Genomic DNA, 18,813 nt, shown 5'->3' with positions numbered 1-18,813 from the left:
GTGTGCTTGCAGCCACAGTACCTTCAGTGTGGATAAAGTTTCATTTTTACTTATGAGGGGATGGATGTTATGTCCATGGGCAGTTTGTTGACTATTCTAAGGAAATGCACGTGAGGCCTAGACTTGGATTATAAGGCCGCTGTTGTGATTCTCCAGAATGACTAAAGGAACCAGTCATTCGAGGGGTATGACCCAATCCCAAACATACATTATAAACAATGGACTGTTGATTAACCAAGTATTTCAGGCCTAGCAGTTCTGCCTATTGCGGTCCAGTTCTTTTGTGTGCAACTGAGCTGCCTTGTGGTTTGGAGCTGGAGTGTCCGTGTCTGAACCCAGAGACTTAATACAAGCAGAATTAGAAATATCTTAACTTGTATTTTTGGAAACAAGACCTCTCTGGCTAATAGTGCTCAGAGGAAACTTAAAGAGCTGTTCCGTTTCACTTGGGAGAATACTGGGGAAAGTGCAATCTTCAGCGGGGCAGTAGGCTTACCCTAAAACCGACCAGGCTGTCGCTTCTGTGCACCCTGTAATGGACAGCCGTGAGGAGATCGCGCAGCGTCGACGCCTGCGAACATAGCCCTGCGCCGGCCCCAAGAGGGGTCCGAGCAGAGGCTGGACCACAGTGGGGGCGAGGGGGCGGGGCCGCCGGCGGACTGTTTCTCCCCGGAACCTTGTAGGCTGCACGAGCACGCGAGAGGCGGCGCCGCGGAGGCCGGGGCAGGAAGCGAGCCGGGAGCGGCTGCGAGGACATGGCGGAGACCATTGTAAGCTGGGGGCGAGGGGGCGGCGCGCAGGGGCTGCGGCCTGCATGGGAAGAGCGGGGGCCCTTCCTCCGGGGAGCCTAAGCGGTGCCGCTTTGCCGTGCGAGTTTGCGGTCCCTCCTGGGCTTCGCCGTGCCCCGAATCCTCCGCTGCGTGGCTGACACTTTTGCCCTTCTCTCCACTCCAGCCCCGGGAGAGAGGCGCTTGGCTCCTTTGGCTCTCTTACCCCCATGGCCATTCTAGGGAGGAAGGGATCTTTCCCACTCCTTGGAGGGTTCTGGATTGTCAGGTCCGCAGCCCAGTTTTGTTTTTCTGTCTGCGACGGATCGAGCGGGCTTTAGGCGGAGAGGCTGTTTGCCTTTCGCCCCCCCTCCCCCCCCAATTAAAAAATGCTTTCATGCCTTACTGTCGCCAATGTGAGGAATGTTGACTTGCCCAAGAACACAGAGGACATCGCTTGCATCTCTTTCGGCTCTCTTTTGGGGCAGGCGGCGGCTCTCTCGGGCAGGGAGCCCCGGGTAGCCGCACTCCGCGCGACTGCCGGGGGCTCCCTCGGGCGGCGGCCTGACATGGCGAGAGGCGCTTCTCTTCTCTCTGCGTCAGGCCGGGAGCAACTGCGAGCTGCGCTGCGCACGGCTCGCAGTTGCTGGGGCTGGGAATCAGAGGGACCAATCAGCAGGCGCTTCGGTCCCTCCGATTGTCTGTCACGAGGAAGGGTCCAATCCGGACCCTTCCTCATCCCGGACACATCCCGCCCCAGAACACCTTACTCTTTTATTTAGTCCATGGCGCCTGCAGCGCCACGGGCAGTGTTCAGATTTTTACTGTAGTTTGGGTATATGTTTAAAAAATAGCATCTTGCAATGTGCATTCTGCAGAGTGCTATAACACAATTTGTCTGTGTGTCTGTTCAACATCAAAAATATGCTACATTTAAGTGTAATGTTTCTGAGACAGAGCTTTGTGCACAACACCATGATTTTATATAAAATGAGAAAACAAATCTGTATTCTGTTCCAATTTATTCCATATAAACTGATAGGTCCAGAAGATACATGCATCCCGTATCTTCAAGAATTCCAATCATATATATAAGAAACTTGGTTTTAATTCAAGTCTTACTTTATTTTAGAAGCTAGTCCCTAAGTATAAGCCAAAGAAAATCAGTCATGCAGCACAAATTACAGGATAAATAAGATCACAAACTAAGACCATTTTAGACCTTAATGAAATCCAAGATGGCCACAGAATCGACACATCAGCATAGCTCATGAAGTAAGAGATCAACGCATTCCATTTATTTTCATTTGCCGTCATTTCTGTTGGCCACATGTGTGGCAAGATACTTACAGTACATTTGAAGCCGTTTCCTCCCTTATAAAGTCTGCCTCCTGTGCCTTCCATTGCAATGAAGTCACCCATCCCAATCTGGAAACGTTAATCCACTCTGAAACAGAGGGGAACGTCCCTCACTCACCACCGCTGTTCTTGCAGTCCTTTTGCTACGTGCTGGCAGGACACACAAGATGACCGGCCCACAGGCAGGGCTGAGTATGGGGGAGGCACACCCACCCACACCCCTCCAAGGCTCTAGAGGAGACCACGTTTTAAAGGCAAGTTTCCGAGCAGATAGACATTTTGCAAGTGTGCGGAAGTTGCTGAGGAGCCTTAACACTTCAAAATTAAAGATTCAAAATGGGCAGAGGGACACCAGGACTGCAGAATTGGTTATCGTCACAGTCAGGACTCCAGAATTTGAGGACCTGAGAACCCAGGTGATAATCGATACGCTACAACTCAGAAATATTGGAAGTCTCACAATCCCTGCGGAAGAGAGGGAAAAGGGGGAACTGAGTCACCTGGGAACCTGTCCTGATGAGGATGGACTACGAGAAGAATAAATGAATATTGGATTTGACTCCCCATGCCTGTGGAATTCCATTCTGAATCATATTTGACTCTCTCAGAACAAAGTCTGAGTCCGGAGGCACCTTTACCACAAGCAAAGTTTTATCCAAGGTGTAAGCTTTCGTGTGCATGCGCAATGCGTGCACACAAAACCGTGTGTTTTGAATGATACACCTGGTCTCAACCCTTGTTCTGCTGCTTCGGAGCAACAGCCATAGTCTGTCTTGGGCAGCTGGTCATCGCCACCTGTGGCCAGCCGGAAAACGAGGAAAGCCTCGGCGCCAGGCCTGCCAGGCCACATGGTTGGATCACAGCCCGTGCTGCCCAGAGGCCTGGGGCCCTGCCAGAATCTGTCCACACAGCTCTTCTGCATGGAGACCTTAGCAGGGGCAGCCTCGGCGTGCAGACACCCTTCAAGCCAGCGGGCTGAGAAGGATGCGTTGCTGCTTAGAGAGGCACTGCCGTTGTCTCATGCAGAGTTTCCTTCAGCATCTTATTCCCTTCTGCTTAAACAAGGCCTTTGCTCACTTGAGCCAACCCCTTTCAACATCTCTAACAGACTCGACCTCCTTGGTCCTGACCACAGACGGCAAACTCACCTCTTCCTCACAAAAGCCTCCCCAGGAGTCCGGCAGCTTGGCGGCAGCTTTTCCAGGGCAGTGCCTTCCCCCCCTCCCCCCCCCCCCCTCCCCACGCACGCACACAAAATCTTTGCCACAAAAGGAACCGAGTAGTTATGCACGCAGAAGAGTAAGTGAAGCCTTCTGTTGATCCATTCATTTTCTCTTCCCCCAACCATAGAAGATGCCTAATGAGTCATTTGCTCTGTTCGGTTGTTCCTGAGCATAAAGTAAAGAAGAAAAACCAGTGAGGGAATTAATGCCATTAAGGTTATGGGCAGTAGGGAGTTCCCCCTCCTTTGGTGTTGAAATGTAGCCTCCATCGTGATCAGTTCTTTATTTCGCTTATTGGTGCAACACGGAGTGATGAAAAAAGAACCCATTGCCTGTAAATGAAATGAAATCAGAATATACAGATATATATATTTCTTCAAATAACAGGTCAGTAATCAACACACATTCCTCCACGCCTGTGGTTCCGAATGCATGTTTCTGGGCACCAGAGTTCCTCAGGAGGACGAGGAAGAACGGCAGACAAACTGCCTGAAGGGCAGCATCGTCACCAAGAGCAACTTTCCAGGAATACACGGGCCAAGGGGCGTGCCGGGCAAATTCATCTGCATGACATGACACAAAAGGCCAGCAGCCCCCTGCCTACTTAAGGCTGCCTCCTTAAGCAGATGGCTTTAAAGTCAGCAGAAGGGCATCCTCATCTTCTTTCATTTCTGGCCTGAGCACATTTTTCTCTGGAGTGATCGCTCTCTTCTCCACCTGCAAGGGGCCCTTGGCGTTCCCGCCTCTGTCTTTCTTCACTTTGGTGATCACTTCCGTGTAGGAAATCTCCTCGGTGACGGGTTCAGCCTCTCTGCTGTCTGCTGCCGTGTCGGTGCTGGCATCCTTGACTCTCGGTTGACCTTCCGTGGCCGTTTTCTTATTCTTCTTGAATGTCTCCTTGGTTGGGGCTGCCTTGGCTATACTTTTCTTGAACCGGATCCCAGATTGCCTGAGCCTCTCTCCTGACTGCCGGATTCGCTCCCTCCTCTCTGGCGTCACTATTCTTGTTCGAAGCCTATCCACCTTCTTGCCGAAATTTTGCCTTGTCTTCTGAATGTTCTCCCTGGAGAATGCCTTTTTTATGTTGTTGATGCGACGCATGCCAGATTTCTTAAACCGAGATGCTCTGCTTTCTTCTGTGTAATACTCTTCGTCAGAGGAGAGGTCATCAGGTGCACCGAAGGCATCCTCTAGATTTCCCCCTTGTGTCCTGTCTTTGAGAACGGTTAAAGATGATGGGCACGGAACGTCCTCCTGCAGGTGAAAGCACAGAGAGTCAGTCTCACAGCACCGAGGGGGAGGAGGGAAAGGACCCAGCAACGGCATCGCAAGAGAGGGAGGGAGGGAGGCCGCTTCCCCCTGTACGCTGCCCCCACTTACAGCTCTTCAAACCCCCCTCAAGTCCTTATTCTTCCCTCTGGAGGAAAACATAGACAGGAAAAGGGATCTGGGGAGGGGGCCTAGATAGCCCAGGTTAACCTGGCATCACCAGGGTGTAGTCTGCACAGGGCTTTTTACCCACTCTCAGTTCTAATAAATCTCTCCCGTCTACACTGAATTCGATTTCCATTTTGACTTTGGACACTTTAAATTTTGTCTCTGCAACATGCATGATTGATCCAGACCTTTCCCCTGCAAAATCCAGAAGCGGATATAACCCTTGATATTTGAAAACTGGCATCAGTTAATGTGCAGATTTTTGCTTTTTTCTAATTAACTCCCTTCTCCGTGCCTGGTAGCAAAGCAGTCTTCCCTGATTGGCCAAGACGTCAGTTCAAAGACTTCCTGGATCCCAGTTGCAAGGATTCCCTTAAAGTGACTGCGCTCCAGAAGTCCCGACCTCTCAGCAGAGATTTGCTTCTTGAATTTATTCCCCCCTCCTCTGCTGTCTCCAACCCTCCCCCTCCCCACTTTGTTCAAGAAAAGAAAGAGACTCCTGCTGCGCTTGGCTCCCCTCTCCGCTCTGAGCTTCCCTAATCAAGTGCAGAACACTTTCTCTTTCAATTGGGGGGGGGGGGTAGAGGAAGACCCAATTTCAAATCGACCTGATTTCAGCAGGATGCACAATGGAATAAACCCAGAATCAGCCCAGAAGCTAAGCAGGTTAGTAGTTGGATGGGAGACCACGATGGAAGTCAGGGTTGTGCTGTGCAGACAGGCTCTAGCAAGTCACCTCTGCTGAACATTTCTAGCCTTGAAAACCCCGCAGACCAAATACAAATCATTGGGGAGGAGAAAATGTGACCCTTCCCCCAATCCAACTCAGTTCAGCTGCATTTGATCTCTTAACCTGCATCAGTGTTTACCTGTGGATCTCCTGCACAATGTCGGCCTCAGCCCGAGTACTTTAAAACCGTTAAGGGAGGGTGGCGAGATTCCTACCCAAGAACAGAAACTGCTGAGAGTGGGGGGGGGGGGATTCCAAAGAAAAGCATTTATCCATGAACCAAGGCTAATATATGTACATTGGCTGTTGGTGTTTTTACTTACACTGAACATCAGAAATCAAGCCAAAGAAACAGGACTCAATCCACTTGTTACCTGGTGGTTACTTCACTATCCAGGGCAGGCACGAAATGGTGTTTCGATCAGCACCAACCTCTGGGTGCTGCTTCCCAGGCCAGAAACCAGCCAAGCCAAGCCAAGCCTTGGAGGGGCTAGAGGTTTCCCACAGACGCCATTTAGTCATAGGACTGGTGAGCAGAGTCCACCCTCCGTGGGAACCTTCGTGCACATGTGGGACCTCCCATCCTCGGAGAAGAGGAAACACGTCCTCCTACCCTGAAGCCTCTGGAAACGGACCAGAGCTCCCCTGGCCAAACCACATATGCAGCCTGTTCCAACGAAGCACTTTAACTGCTGAAATAATTCCGTTTAGATTAAATTAATTGTGCATAGGATTGCATTGTAGCCTCGTACTTTGAAGTAAACCTTACCTAAATTAAGTTGCACCCAAATATCATCACTATAAGTAAACTATAGACTTGACAGATGTTGGAAGCAGCACAAACAAGCCGCCTGCGGATGCATTGATGGTCTTTGTGCTCTTGAGGGACTTTCCAGGTGGGCAGAAAAATATGAATCAGAAATTATTCAGAAGAAAAGGAGGGAACCCTCAGTGACTTCACTGTCAAGCTTGTAATGTCTAAGTAACCACTTGCCAGTGATTAGCCGGCGTTGTGTGCAGGGGAGCCTGCCTGTGAGCTGGAGGCCTGCGGATTGCCCCTCCCTGCGTCCTCAGGAGGCCGTCTGCCATCTCTGTGAGGGACGCCTGTGCTGCCTTTCCACCCAAGGGGATCCCCAAGGCAGGCGACAGGAAAACAGCAAGACGTTACGGCAAGACTGAAAGCAGACAGCTGACCCAAGAGGCCGGAGGCTGCAGGGTCAGGATGGGATGGGAGCCCCAACTCCAGGGAGGCAAATGCCTCTCCTGGCCTCTTGCCTTGAACCCTCGCGAGAGGGAACTTCACGCGGCCAGCATCACTTGATGGCACGGTTTAGAGATCAAATAATTCCATGCAGACACAGACAGGGAGGCTGGTCAGTTGGGTGCTGTGCCACTGATGTGTTGCTATTTCCAAGGCTACTTAATTGGACAGTGTCTGAATCAAGTACACTGAGGGCCATTCCGCACAGGGGGGAAAGAAGCCTTACACCAGCACAATGGTGTAACACTAAATAAAAACGGCCCTCCCAGAATCCCTCACCGGCTGACTCCTCTGCTGCCATCTCGCGCTTCCTGACATTTTGCACGCCTCCTTGAAATGGCAAATGAGGGGAACGCGCTAGACATGAGGGGAACGCGCTCCTCTCTTCCACCTGTCAGTCAAGACAGGCAGCCAATCACCTTCCTCGCTCTTTTATAAGGAACGCGATGCCCATGGTTTTTTAAAACCTATTCATTTTTTATTTATTTATTATTATTATTATTATTATTATTATTATTATTATTATTACGATTTATTTCCCGCCACTCCCAAATGGCTCATGGCGGGTTACAGTGTCTTAAAACCCCATTAAAACTCCCATTAAAAGACTTTAAAATGTCTTAAAACTTTAAAATGGCAGCACAATAATAAGATCCCCTTCCTACCCCCTTCCTAAAAAAGGGGGGGGGGTGGAGGAGAAGGAGGTCAACGATGTTCAAGAAGAAGCCCGGGGGAGAGCAATCGATGTACCCCAGCAGCCCCAGGCTCAACCATAGACCTGGCGGAAGAGCTCCGTCTTGCAGGCCCTGCGGAACGTTGAAAGGCCCGCAGCTCTCCCGGGAGCTCATTCCACCAGGTGGGGGCCAGGACCGAAAAGGCCCTGGCCCTGGTCGAGGCCAGGCGTGCTTCTCTGGGGCCGGGAACGACCAGCAGATTCTCACTCGCAGAGCACCGAGCCCTGCGGGGGGCATTTAAATGCATATGTGTTAATTCATGGAGGCACTGGGCTCCTTTCACTAGAATCCCTCTTGAAATCTGGAGCCTTGAAGCTTTTTAAAAAATTGGGGAAGAGGTGATTTGTTTTTTGGGGGGGCTGAGGAACAGGCATACTTACTGGGCAAACTGGTGGGGAACAGTTTTTTTTTTGCTCTGCACTATCTGATGCATTAAGTAAACTGGTAAATCCTGAGCACAGGAGATCCTTAACCCTCCATCGTCACAACGCCCTGCCCTCTGCTCACCTGAGTGGGAAATTTGATGGACTCCCTCGCGAGGATCGGCTCTGCGTTTGCAATGAGGGTCAAGTGGAGACCACAGAACATGTCTTATTTGAGTGCAAGCTGTATAATCATATTCACACAGGTGCATTAGTACCAATGCTTACGGAATGCTCTTGCAGAAAACATCGCCTGCAACTATTGCTATCAGACTTAAATAGTTTTTTTTAACTAGCAAAGCAGCAAAATTTGCTTGGGTAGCTTCAAGAATTAGGAAAGACTGGGTCATTATAACTTAGCCGATTGGTACATAGAATTACTTAAGTTTTTTGTTAGTAGCTTTTATGGTACGTCCCTTAATCTTGGTTTAGTTTTATATTTTAATAGTTTTAATAGTTTTATTGCTATTATGTCACATTTTGCTTTTGTAAAATAGTCAATGGTATTTAATACTTCTCTTAAATATTGACTTTTATGGTTTTAAAAGTTCTAAAGTTTTACTGCTGAAGCATTTCTAACCTCTTTCTTATGTATTACCTTCCTTTTTTACTGAATTTGTTTATTAGTGCATCTGAAATGTTGGTCTAAACAACTGTAAATAAAGATTGATTGATTGATTGATTGATTGATTTGCTCTGCCTGGGCAATTGTGTGCCCATCGTTGGTCCAGGCAATTTTTCAAAAAAAAGAAGAAGAAAGCCCCATTCCAGGTGAAGAGAAAGGGAGGCGGGCTCGAGGGCAGGCGTTGGAGCAGGAAATCTCGCTACCGCGGCCACTTGGGCAACGCACAGGCCTTTGTGGGCGTGTCTTGCTGGCTGCTCTCATCCTGCTCGCGCTACTTCGAAGGCGTAATCCAGTTTTGTGGATTTCCCTACAAGCGCTTTAAAATGGAGGATGCAGCAGCCGTTTTGCAGATGTTATGCTGGATGTTCATGACATTGTGCAAAATGCCAAAAAAATGGTGTTTACAAACGGTAAGGATTTCACTTTTTTAAAGCAGAATGGCCCTAAATATATAATCCAGGTTTGAACCCTTTAAGAGCAACAAAGTCTAATACTGCATATAAGTTTATACCCAGAATTACATTTTCTTGGTCTTAAAGGTACCATTGTAATTAATATCTAGGTCATGCTTTTTGATTACAGAAAATGCTTTGGATTTTGCCCAAATCAGAAATAGGATTAGCTGACATTCCAGCTACTATCAGTTTCTTGCCCAGAGCTTCCATCCAGAGAGGGTATCCCGTTTCAGAGTGGCCAGCAAGTGCAGAGCGACTGTAGTCTCGGTTAAAGGCACGCAGCCGTGCTCTTGCTTCCGGGGATATCGGCCCAAATTCTGCCCACAACACAACATTTGATGCACAGCTGGGGATGCTCAGGGTTTTCCTTAAAAACTGGGCCGGAGATTGATCAGCCTCAGAGAGCTTTGATCAAAGAGCTGAGCCACAAGGCGCCTAAGAACGCTCTGGCTGCCGCAATAACCCTCCAGACCTCCTGGCCCTCGTGCCCAAAAAATGAGGAATGAGAATCTTTTCCTGCTCAAGAAGATTTGTTAATCCGTGAGCCTCTAAGGGAATGAAGGGAAGGCAGCCTGAACCCGGGCTTTGCTCTACTGCTCTGTTGTTCCAAGGGAATCGGTCCCCAGTGGCATCAGCGGCAGAGGATGATGAACGGGGCGAGGGGGGGTGTGGAGCCCACGTTCAGCCCCGTGCCTGTTGGTGGCTGCTGCTGCTGCTGCTGCTGCAGGCAAAGTGGGCCTTCAAAGCAGGATGTGGGGCAGTTTTGTGGCCTTGAGTCCTGCAGCTGGCCCAAGAGCCACCGAGAAGGTTAAGTGGAGCTGCCCTCTCAGCTGAGAGGGGAGCAGACCCGCCTGAATGGCCCGTGAGGAGGACGAGGGGGTTTCAGCCACAGCGTTCCCTGTGCGACTCTCTATGAGGTTAGAACTGCCCAGGCACAGTCTGTTGCTTTTGATTTAGCAACTCTGAGCATAGTTTGATTTCCTCCAATGCTCAAGCAAAGGTTTTGTCAAAAATACAAAGAGCAGCTAGTTCAGGTACTGCTCAGGCACCAACCTGTCTGCGTGTGTGCCCATCTCAGCTGAGACACAAGGCCAAGTCCAGAGCATCTGCATGACAAAGCACCTTTTTGCCACTTTACATTTCTGTAGGTGTACACTTAATTTTTTTATAAGGCACACACTCCCCAAACAGAAAAAAAGACAGAGCAATCTGTGATTTGGAATGTGAAAGATGGGAGGGAGGGAGGGAGAAAACCAAAGGCTTGATTTTGTCAAGATTATCTGTAACAGCTTGCGCTGTTAAATAGAAGAGCAAGGGGTAGGTGGGTGGGGAGTGGGCAGGGGACTGTCTGGACTTCGGCCCAATGAGAGGCGCGAGGGGGGAGCGGGTGGCTTCTCTCGCTTTCCTTTCTACCCCTTCCTACATCTCTGTCTTCCTGTCTCTCCCTTTTTCCTTTCTAGCCCTCTCACCCTTACTGTCTCTCTCCTACTTTTCCTTACTCAATCTCTCTCTGTATTCTTCTCCCTTTCTTCCCTTCTCTCCCTCTATTTCTCTCCCTCGTTTAATCTCTATCTCTTACATTCTCCCTCTTTCTCTATAATTCTCTCTCTGTCCTCTCCTCTCCTCGCTCTCTAACTCTCTATATTCCTCTGTCCTTTCTCTCTTCCTTAGTTTCTTCCCTTCCGCCAATATTTCTGGCTACCTCTTTTCCCTCTTTCCTTTCCTTTCCTTTCTCTTCCTTTTTCCCTATCCTCTTTCTCTCTCTTCGTGTCTCTCTATTTTCCTCACTCTCTTCCTTTCTACCTCCATCTCTCTCTTTGCTATTTTCCCCTCCCCCCATTCTAGCGCCCCTTGTATCGGCTACAAGGGGCTCCAATTTTAATTACAATGGGCACCTGGGGTCTGGCTGTAGGGAAGGGCGGTATAAAAATCTAAATAAATCGATAAATAAATAATTCTAGTGACGATATGCTGAAATCCTAACCCGATGTGGCAGTAGAACCGCCTGCTGATCTTCGCCCAGCCCATGGACCCCAGGGGCAGGTTGAGTCCCCCTGCCACCCACCTCATTTATTCCTTGAAGGTTCAGCTCCTCCAGCCCCCAATTCCTGTCCTGCTTTCTGCTCCTTTTGGTTATATGAGGCACCAGCCGTAGAACACAAAAACATGAGCCTCATGAGATAAATGTCCTAATGAAAATAAGGTATTTTGCATCAGGCCGGTGGTGTGTCCGGTCCAACGTTTAGCGTCACACCAAGGCCAGACCCCAGGTGCCCATTTGACAAATACAGGTCCCGATCCAGTGGGACGCAGCAGCGAACTGTGGGCTCATGCCTGTGGAAGTGTTTGCCTGACATCTGAGGAAAGCTCTTCCTGCTGGAAGGAAACCCCTCGGCTGGGCTAGCAGGCCCAAACCCCTGAGGCATGGGGACTGCATCAGGATCTCCACACTGGCTGATGCAAGTGGGGCCGGGCACTTCAGGGTCTGTCTCCCTTTCCTACCACCCTCAAAAGCAAGCTTCTGCCGAAATTACCATGGCCAACTGGGGCCGCAGACCACAATCCTGCATCCGGACAGGCAGGGTGGTGTCGCGGTTGAGAGGAGTGGATTCTATGCTGGAGAACTGGGTTCAGTTCCCCACCCCTCCCACTTGGAGCCAGCTAGGTGACCTTGGGCTGGTCACCTTTCAGCCTCCCCTCCCTCACAGGGTGTCTGTTGTGGGGAGAGGAAAGGGAAGGTGCTTTTAAGCCCCTTTGAGACTCCTTTGGGTAGAGAAATCATATAAGAACCAACTCTTCTTCTTCTTGTTCAGTAATATCAGGGCTCTCTCAGCCTCACCACCCTCACAGGGTGTCTGTTGTGGGGAGAGGAAAGGGAAGGTGCCTGTAAGCTACTTTGAGACTCCTTCAGGTAGCAAACAGCAGGGTACATTTTGCTGAATGCCCCATAAATAGACTTCCAGTGACTTCCGGTTGTTATGAGTCTGTAATCTGCAGGAAACGGCAGCCCCATGCATTAGGGCTAGAGGCAAATTAAGCTTCTTCTGCCTTCATATATATATATATATATATATATATATATATATTTATTTATTTATTTATTTATTTATTTGGGGGCACCGTGAGGCTGGAGCCACAGGCAGAGTGAGTCGCTAGGAGCTGCACACCGTCCAGGGTGGGCAGGCGCGCTTCCTCCCATGGTCCCTTCCTACCCAACCACAGGACTTCCGTCTTTGTAGGGTTGAGCTTCAGGTGACTCTGCTTGATCCATTTTGTCACTGCTTCCAGGCACCTGGCTAAAGATTCTGGGGGGGAGTCAGGAGGAAGAGCTGGGTGTCATCTGCGTATTGGTGACAGCCCAGCCCAAACCTCCGCACCAGCTGAGCAAGAGGGCGCATGAAGATATTAAATAGGATAGGAGAGAGCACTGCTCCTTGTCGGACTCCACATGTGAGCTGATGATGGCCAGATACTCTCTCTCCTATTGCTACCCTCTGTCCATGACCCCGGAGGAAGGAGATCAGCCATTTGAGGGCTGTCCCCCGTATCCCAGCGTCGGCAAGGCGGTGAGCTAGGAGCTCATGATCGACTGTGTCAAACGCTGCCGACAGGTCTAATAGTAGCAGCAGCGCTGATCCACCTCGGTCCAGTTGGCGGCGGAGGTCATCCGTCAGGGCAACTGGCGCTGTCTCCGCCCCATGGCCAGGCCGGAAGCCCGACTGAAATGGGTCAAGGGCTGAAGTTTCCTCCAGGAATGCTGATATTTGGCCCGCAGCAGCCCTTTCAGCCACTTCATATCCAAATGCAAGGTGTGATTATTTGGCAACCTGGCTTTGAATATATTTGATTTCAAGGGACCCATTGATAGGACACGCCACACTTAAGCCTTCCGACAGGGCTGTGCCAAGCAGCGTCCTCCGTACTTCAGTGGGCACTAACACGGACCCACCAGTTATGGTCTTCAGGTGAACTAAAGGGCACATTTAATTGCACTGAAACAGCATATAGTAAAACGTACCCTTTTAGAACGTGTCATTGCTGTAAGTGTGGAATACTCCTCAAGCATCTTACAGTGGTACTCTCCTCCCTCCCACCCCAACGTGGCCCATTTTAACCTACATATCGCTATAAAGAAATTTTTGGTGGCACAACCCAACTTCTCCCCAGACAAAGGTAAGCACAGGTTTCCGTGGAGGAGCGTGAAATGTATGCTTCCCTCTCGGACTGAAAAAGAAGAATTTCAAAGAGTTGAACTTTGCCTGGATCGAGCCGACTGCTATTCACAAATTTTACAGAGCTTTTTCAACAAATGTCCAAAGCTTTGCAGTTCTCATCTGGGATCTGCTCCTAAGCTAAACATAAAGCAAAGTAAACCACAGTTTAACATCACAGTCAAGAAGAAGAAGAAGAAGAAGAAGAAGAAGAAGAAGAAGAAGAAGAAGAAGAAGAAGAAGAAGAAGAAGAAGAAGAAGAAGAAGAAGAAGAAGAAGAGTTGGTTCTTAGATGCCGCTTTTCCCTACCCGAAGGAGGCTCAAAGCGGCTTATGGTCGCCTTCCCATTCCTCTCCAAGCATCTTTGGTCACACAAAAATCCTTGAAATGCCTGAAAAAGAAACCCCTCACAGCATTTTTCACAATAAGAAAGGAGAAGTATGTGCATTTTCTAAGGCCTCTCTCACTCACACTCCTAAGAATATAAAAATCTTTAGCTCAAGAATGTCTGATTTCTTTCCACTGCAGGTAATCCATCTTGCAAAACCCTGATTGGATGATCCATGGCAGGGCGGGCTGTTCCCAACGGATCCTGAACACGATGTGCATCATTAGCTCAAGGGGAAGGAAGCCTGCCTGCCAGCCAGCACAGCGGGGAGGGGAGGGGAGGGGAGGGGAGGGGAGGGGAGGGGAGGGGAGGGGAGGGGAGGGGAGACTTACGATGCAGCCCGGGTTTAGGAAACAACACGCAAACAAGCTTTTTTAGAAAGGAAAAGAAAGAAATGCAGTCCAGCAAAGCACCACTTTGTGCAAAGGAACACTGAGAATTCAATCTCTCGTTAAGCTGGTCAAAAAATAACCAGGATGACAGCCCAGCATGGGACAGGCTGTCATGACGCCCTCAGATTGCCTTTCAGGCAGGCCACCGATAGGCCTGGCTGCTCTGTGGCTGAGCTTGTTGGCTGCCTTAGAAGCCCCCGGACACTAAGAATAGACCAAGTGACTCGCCACCAGGGGATTCCTGCACAGGCAGAGATGGATTTTTTAAAAGAAAAAGCAACACTCTGAGATGGACACAGCCTCTCCCTCTCCCAGGGATGGGATAACTGTGCCAGGTGCAGCAAAAGGGACAGCGGTTATCAACAAAGTCCGTTTACCTGGTAAATGACGACCCGAAACTTGTTTTTCCGCAGCATCTCCTCTTGCTTGGCTTCCACTTTCCGCACGTTGGAGCCCTGCTTTTCCACCCGCTGCCGGACTTCTTTGACGCGAGCGCTCACTTTGCGGGTCTTCTGCAGCAGCTTATTGATGGTGTACTCGGTGCTGCCGTGAGCCTGAGCCAGCTTCAGCAGGTCGATCTGGATGGTCCTGACGGCCTCCTCCATTTCTCGGTGTCTCTCTTCGATGCGCTTTTGGCTGGCCTGCACACTGTCGACAATGGTGGCCACCTTGTCCAGGACCCGGACGATGGCAAATGCCGCATCCGGCTCCTCATCATCATCCGTGATGCTGGACAGGCGATTCTGGCGAGTTTTGTCTGCCTCCACGGTGGTTCCGTGGTGATCCATGCTGCCACCTTCGACTGGTTCACAGGCACTGAAACACAAGCCCTCCGCACGGCAGCCGTTCGAGCCCCAGCTGGGGGATTCTGGCACCACGACGAGAAGTTGCCCGGCAGCTGGCTCGAGGGGAATGTTCAGAAGCAGGCTCTGAAACTCCACCCAAATGACTTGACAGACATTTATAACCACAGAATACCTACGTGTTGATTGTTCAAGCACTTTCTGCAATATGAAGCCTCTAAAATAGGAAGCCATGCCGGGAAAGGAACACGTGGCCCACCAATAGTGCTTCTGTACCAGTTAGTTCACTCGAGCTAATCCCAGAATAGCTACGCAACCTACTAACAAATGCAGGGAACTGGCACTGTGAAGACCCACTGTTGCTTTTCTGATTTAATTAAGCCCTTTTCTTGAGCAGCAACTTGGGTAGAGTTCAGTGCTTTCCAAGAGACTTTTTCTGGCTATCTGAAAAATAACAAACGGAATAATAATTCTGCCCCTTCCCTTCAAGCCTTCCAGGAATGAACAAACACACTTGGAACAGATGAGATACCATTGGAAAACACGGCATTGACATGCCTTCCCAGTTCAAATTCTGAAAGCTTTTTTATTGAACAAATGATTCAAACCTACATGCAGAATTGGAATGCCTAAAACTACGGGCCGAATGGCTGGAACAGACACCCTACTGACATTGTAGCTCTGGATCATCCAAACAACAACTCACGTCCTACTTCTCTAATCCCCACAACTAGAAGACTTGCATCTGGAAAAGACGCAATTTTAGCTCTTGAAAATAGTCTAGACAAGAGCACGAACCTTTATGCCATTTAATCATTATTCCTTCTTTTGTTTTTTGTTTTGCATTTTAATCACAAAGAATATACAATTTATATTTGCTGATGTGAAAACAGGTACCTCTTTAGAAAACTGTAGGAAGTACGAAGGCCGTTGAAACGAGGACGGTGCAGGGTGGAGCCCGGCCCACGGGAGGCCGACCGTTCACGAGAACGCTTTTTAAAAACAACACGCAAGTCTAACCAAGACCTGTTTCCGTAGCATAAATGGCCTCTACTTTACGGGGCAATTTTTCCAATTGTGAAATGTACATTATTATCCATTTTTTTACAATTTAAAAATAAAGTGTCAAATATTTATGAGGACAATGGTTCTCTGACCCAGTCCGTAGGTGTTATAAATAGGTTACAACCACACACAAGGACACACCTTCACAATTCATGCAATTGGCATCATCTAAAAAAATCATTTACTAACTTCCAAAAACATTTAAATAACTATGGTATTTAAACACAGTGTCTTCTAGTTCCTTGTAAGAAAAGTCGGCTGTAAACATCTTTACCCCTCTGGCAGGGGCCAGTTGTCTAGGAAACGTGACTGACCCTCCCACAACCACGGATGAAATGTCTCTGCTATCCAAAAACCGTGACATTCCATGAGTAAACCATGAGTCTGTTGGAACCATGTGATACAAGGATCAGAAAAACAAACGTCCGTATTATCCAAATTGTGAAATGAGAAATCACTCAAGCTGTCCACAGCTTCAGCTGCTGTCAGAATAAAACAAAAGGAGAGCCACACACAAAAAAGTCCAAAAATAAGGCCTCTGAAATAAATATTTCCATTTTTAAAAAAAGATAATAAAAATTTACATCACATGGTCAATGTGGGTATAAAAATTATGCTACACCATTCTAGATGACGTGTCTGAAGCGAAGTGGCCTAAATTTTGCTTCTGTCGCCGTCCTCTGTTGTTTTTGGGGCATTTCCTGTTGTTGGGAACAAAAAGAGAGGGAGATTTCTTAAGCGACTGTTCTCTTTGCACAAAAAAGAAAGAGGAAAACCAGAAAATAAGAGGTAAAGGGATCCCATGTCTGACCCTTGGGGTGACGCCCTCCAGTGTTTTCATGGCAGACTTTTCAAGGTTTGCCAGTGCCTTCCCCAGTCATTACCGTTTACCCCCCAGCAAGCTGGGTACACATTTTACTGACCTCGGAAGGATGGAAGGCTGAGTCAACCTTGAGCCGGCTGCTGGGATCGAACTCCCAGCCTCATGGGCAGAGCTTCAGACTGCATTTCTGCTGCCTTACCACTCTGCGCCACAAGAGGCCCAAATAAGAGGTACACTTTATTAAAGGTCACAAAACGGCACAAAACCAATTGTATTGACACACTGACTTTTTTGACTGGGGCATCATAGTACCATGGTACTGTAGCATGAAGGGTTTCAAAATGGCTGCTGTGAAGAGCCCCCCCCCCCTTTTGCTACTTCCAGCTAGTCTTTTAGAACAGTGGTCCCCAACCTGCAGGCCGCGGCCGCGGTTCCCTCTCCCTGCCCCCCCGCAGTAAAAAACTTTGCAGGCCGCAAGCTTGCGGCCCGGGAAGCTTCTTACTGCGGGAGGGGGGGGGGAAGGGAATCAGGGCCATGCCGCGCAGCCGGTCCCCAGCCGGTCCCCAGCCGAAAAAAGGTTGGGGACCACTGTTTTAGAATATCTCCCCTTCTTTGGGCAGGCAGGGCAACTCACCCCTTCCCAAAGTGGCCCGGGAGGGGCCTGGAGATGCTGGCAAAGGGAGGGGCCCCAGCAATTCAGACCTTTGCCATCGAGGCTCCACTCCTCTCAGTTGTCCCTTTTTTGGTTGGGGTGGGGGGGGGCTGGAGCTGGAGCTGGAGCTGGAGTCGAGGGGTGAGTCCTTTTCTAAGGGGGATGGGGTGGGTGGCCTACCCGAGCGTCGCACTACTTGCGGCTGCCATGAGGCATGCTTCCTCCCAGCAACAAAGGTCTCCTTGCAGCTTCTCGTTTCAGTTCCCACTGCCTGTAGAGCTTCTTACTGGGTATCAAAAATCATAGAGTTGGAAGGGACCTCCTGAGTCATCTAGTCCAACCCCCTGCACTAGGCAGGACACTCTCTCCTCCACTGTCACCTGCCACCCCCTTGAGCCTCCACAGAATCAGCCTCTCTGCCAGAAGGCTCTCCAGCCTCTGCTTAAACATTTCCGAAGATGGAGAACCCACCACCTGCCGAGGAAGCCTGTCCCACTGATTTGCTTCTCCTCCTCTCTTCCCTTGCTGGCAAACCAGAGCGCTCCCTGGAGCGGGGGAGGGGCTGAAAATGCCTCCAAGAAGCCCACAGCTGCTGGTGAAGTCCTGTGCTCCAAACCAAGGATCATGAACGACAGCTGGATGGCAGTTTCTGGCTCTTGTGGAGGACAAGGCATAGCAGATTTGTCATAGCAAATTCTGGAGTGCCACAAGGAAAAGAAAGAGCAAGAGGGCAGTAGGGGAGAAAGACAGGGAGAAGGAAGCTGGCAGGGTGGAGTTTGAGGCCCTGGTTTGAGGAGGTGTGATCTGGACCAATGTGCTGCTTTTCCTTTCATTCACAGGCTCTCGAGTGGAGGGAGTCTGCAATTTTTAAAGCTGCTAATTGAATTTTATTGTGTGTTACTTTGCTGCACCAGATGCTAGTCCTGCCCCACAGCTAAGAATTCAATTCTTCCTCTGATGTCGCTGTGGAAGTGGGGAGGTCTGGGTGATGTCACTTCTGGGGGGTGTGGCAGGGGGGCATGGCCAGCTGGCATCACTTTCTGGTACCCCAAAGCCTGGAAACTATTTCAGTGGTACCTCCATGGTCGCAGGGATGAAGAGGGATGGTTTATGCTGTCTGACCACTTATATGGTTTACTAGAAATTAAGCCCGCTGCATAAAAAATACAGCGAGTGCTAGCAGGCAGTGGGTGGGTGGGGGCTGCCCCCCCACTGTCTCCCGGCTTCAGCGCAGGGCTCGGAGCCCCACACTGAAGCCTGCCCTGCCCCCCACTCTCTCCCAGCTTAAGCCCCCCTCTTCCCCGCTCCCCTCCCGCCCCAGCCTCCCTGTTTCGTGGCAGGGGAAGGAGCTGGGCCAGCACGTCTGAGGTGGATCTAGCCAGCTTAAGTTGCCCTTCCTCCCATGGAAGAGGAAGCCGCCTCATACTGGTGAAAGGCGTTAAAGGTAAAGGTAAAGGTATCCCCTG

At 49.7% G+C, this 18,813-nt stretch overlaps 2 protein-coding genes across 6 annotated transcripts in view; both read right to left on the bottom strand.

The window, feature by feature from the left end:
• Nucleotides 1–1,772: 1,772 nt before the first annotated feature.
• CAVIN4 (caveolae associated protein 4) lies at nucleotides 1,773–15,224 on the bottom strand. Its single transcript, XM_077310852.1, has 2 exons — nucleotides 14,382–15,224; nucleotides 1,773–4,603 (listed from the first exon to the last, which is right to left on the bottom strand). The coding sequence occupies exons 1-2, from the start codon at nucleotides 15,039–15,041 to the stop codon at nucleotides 3,968–3,970; spliced, it is 1,296 nt and encodes a 431-aa protein (XP_077166967.1). The 5' UTR covers nucleotides 15,042–15,224; the 3' UTR covers nucleotides 1,773–3,967.
• Nucleotides 15,225–15,373: 149 nt separating this feature from the next.
• The window catches only part of TMEFF1 (transmembrane protein with EGF like and two follistatin like domains 1), a 55,471-nt gene continuing 52,031 nt past the window's right edge, over nucleotides 15,374–18,813 (bottom strand). For all 5 annotated transcript variants that reach the window (XM_077310858.1, XM_077310857.1, XM_077310856.1 and 2 more), the window contains one exon: nucleotides 15,374–16,573. In XM_077310858.1, the coding sequence (XP_077166973.1) occupies nucleotides 16,489–16,573 (85 nt within the window). In that variant the 3' untranslated portion in view covers nucleotides 15,374–16,488. The remainder of the gene's footprint in view (nucleotides 16,574–18,813) is intronic.

The sequence above is a fragment of the Paroedura picta genome, chromosome 14 (assembly GCF_049243985.1).
Source record: "Paroedura picta isolate Pp20150507F chromosome 14, Ppicta_v3.0, whole genome shotgun sequence".
Lineage (NCBI taxonomy): Eukaryota > Metazoa > Chordata > Lepidosauria > Squamata > Gekkonidae > Paroedura > Paroedura picta.
Note: the sequence above shows the minus strand (reverse complement) of the source record. Positions and strands in the feature narration are given on the sequence as shown.

Excerpts from the sequence above, each read along its gene's own strand:
- CAVIN4 (XM_077310852.1), bottom strand. The coding sequence starts at position 15,041 with ATGGCTTCCTATTTTAGAGGCTTCATATTGCAGAAAGTGCTTGAACAA. Across the intron at positions 4,604-14,381 it reads TTCGGGTCGTCATTTACCAG|GAGGACGTTCCGTGCCCATC; the intron begins GTAAACGGACTT and ends TTTCACCTGCAG.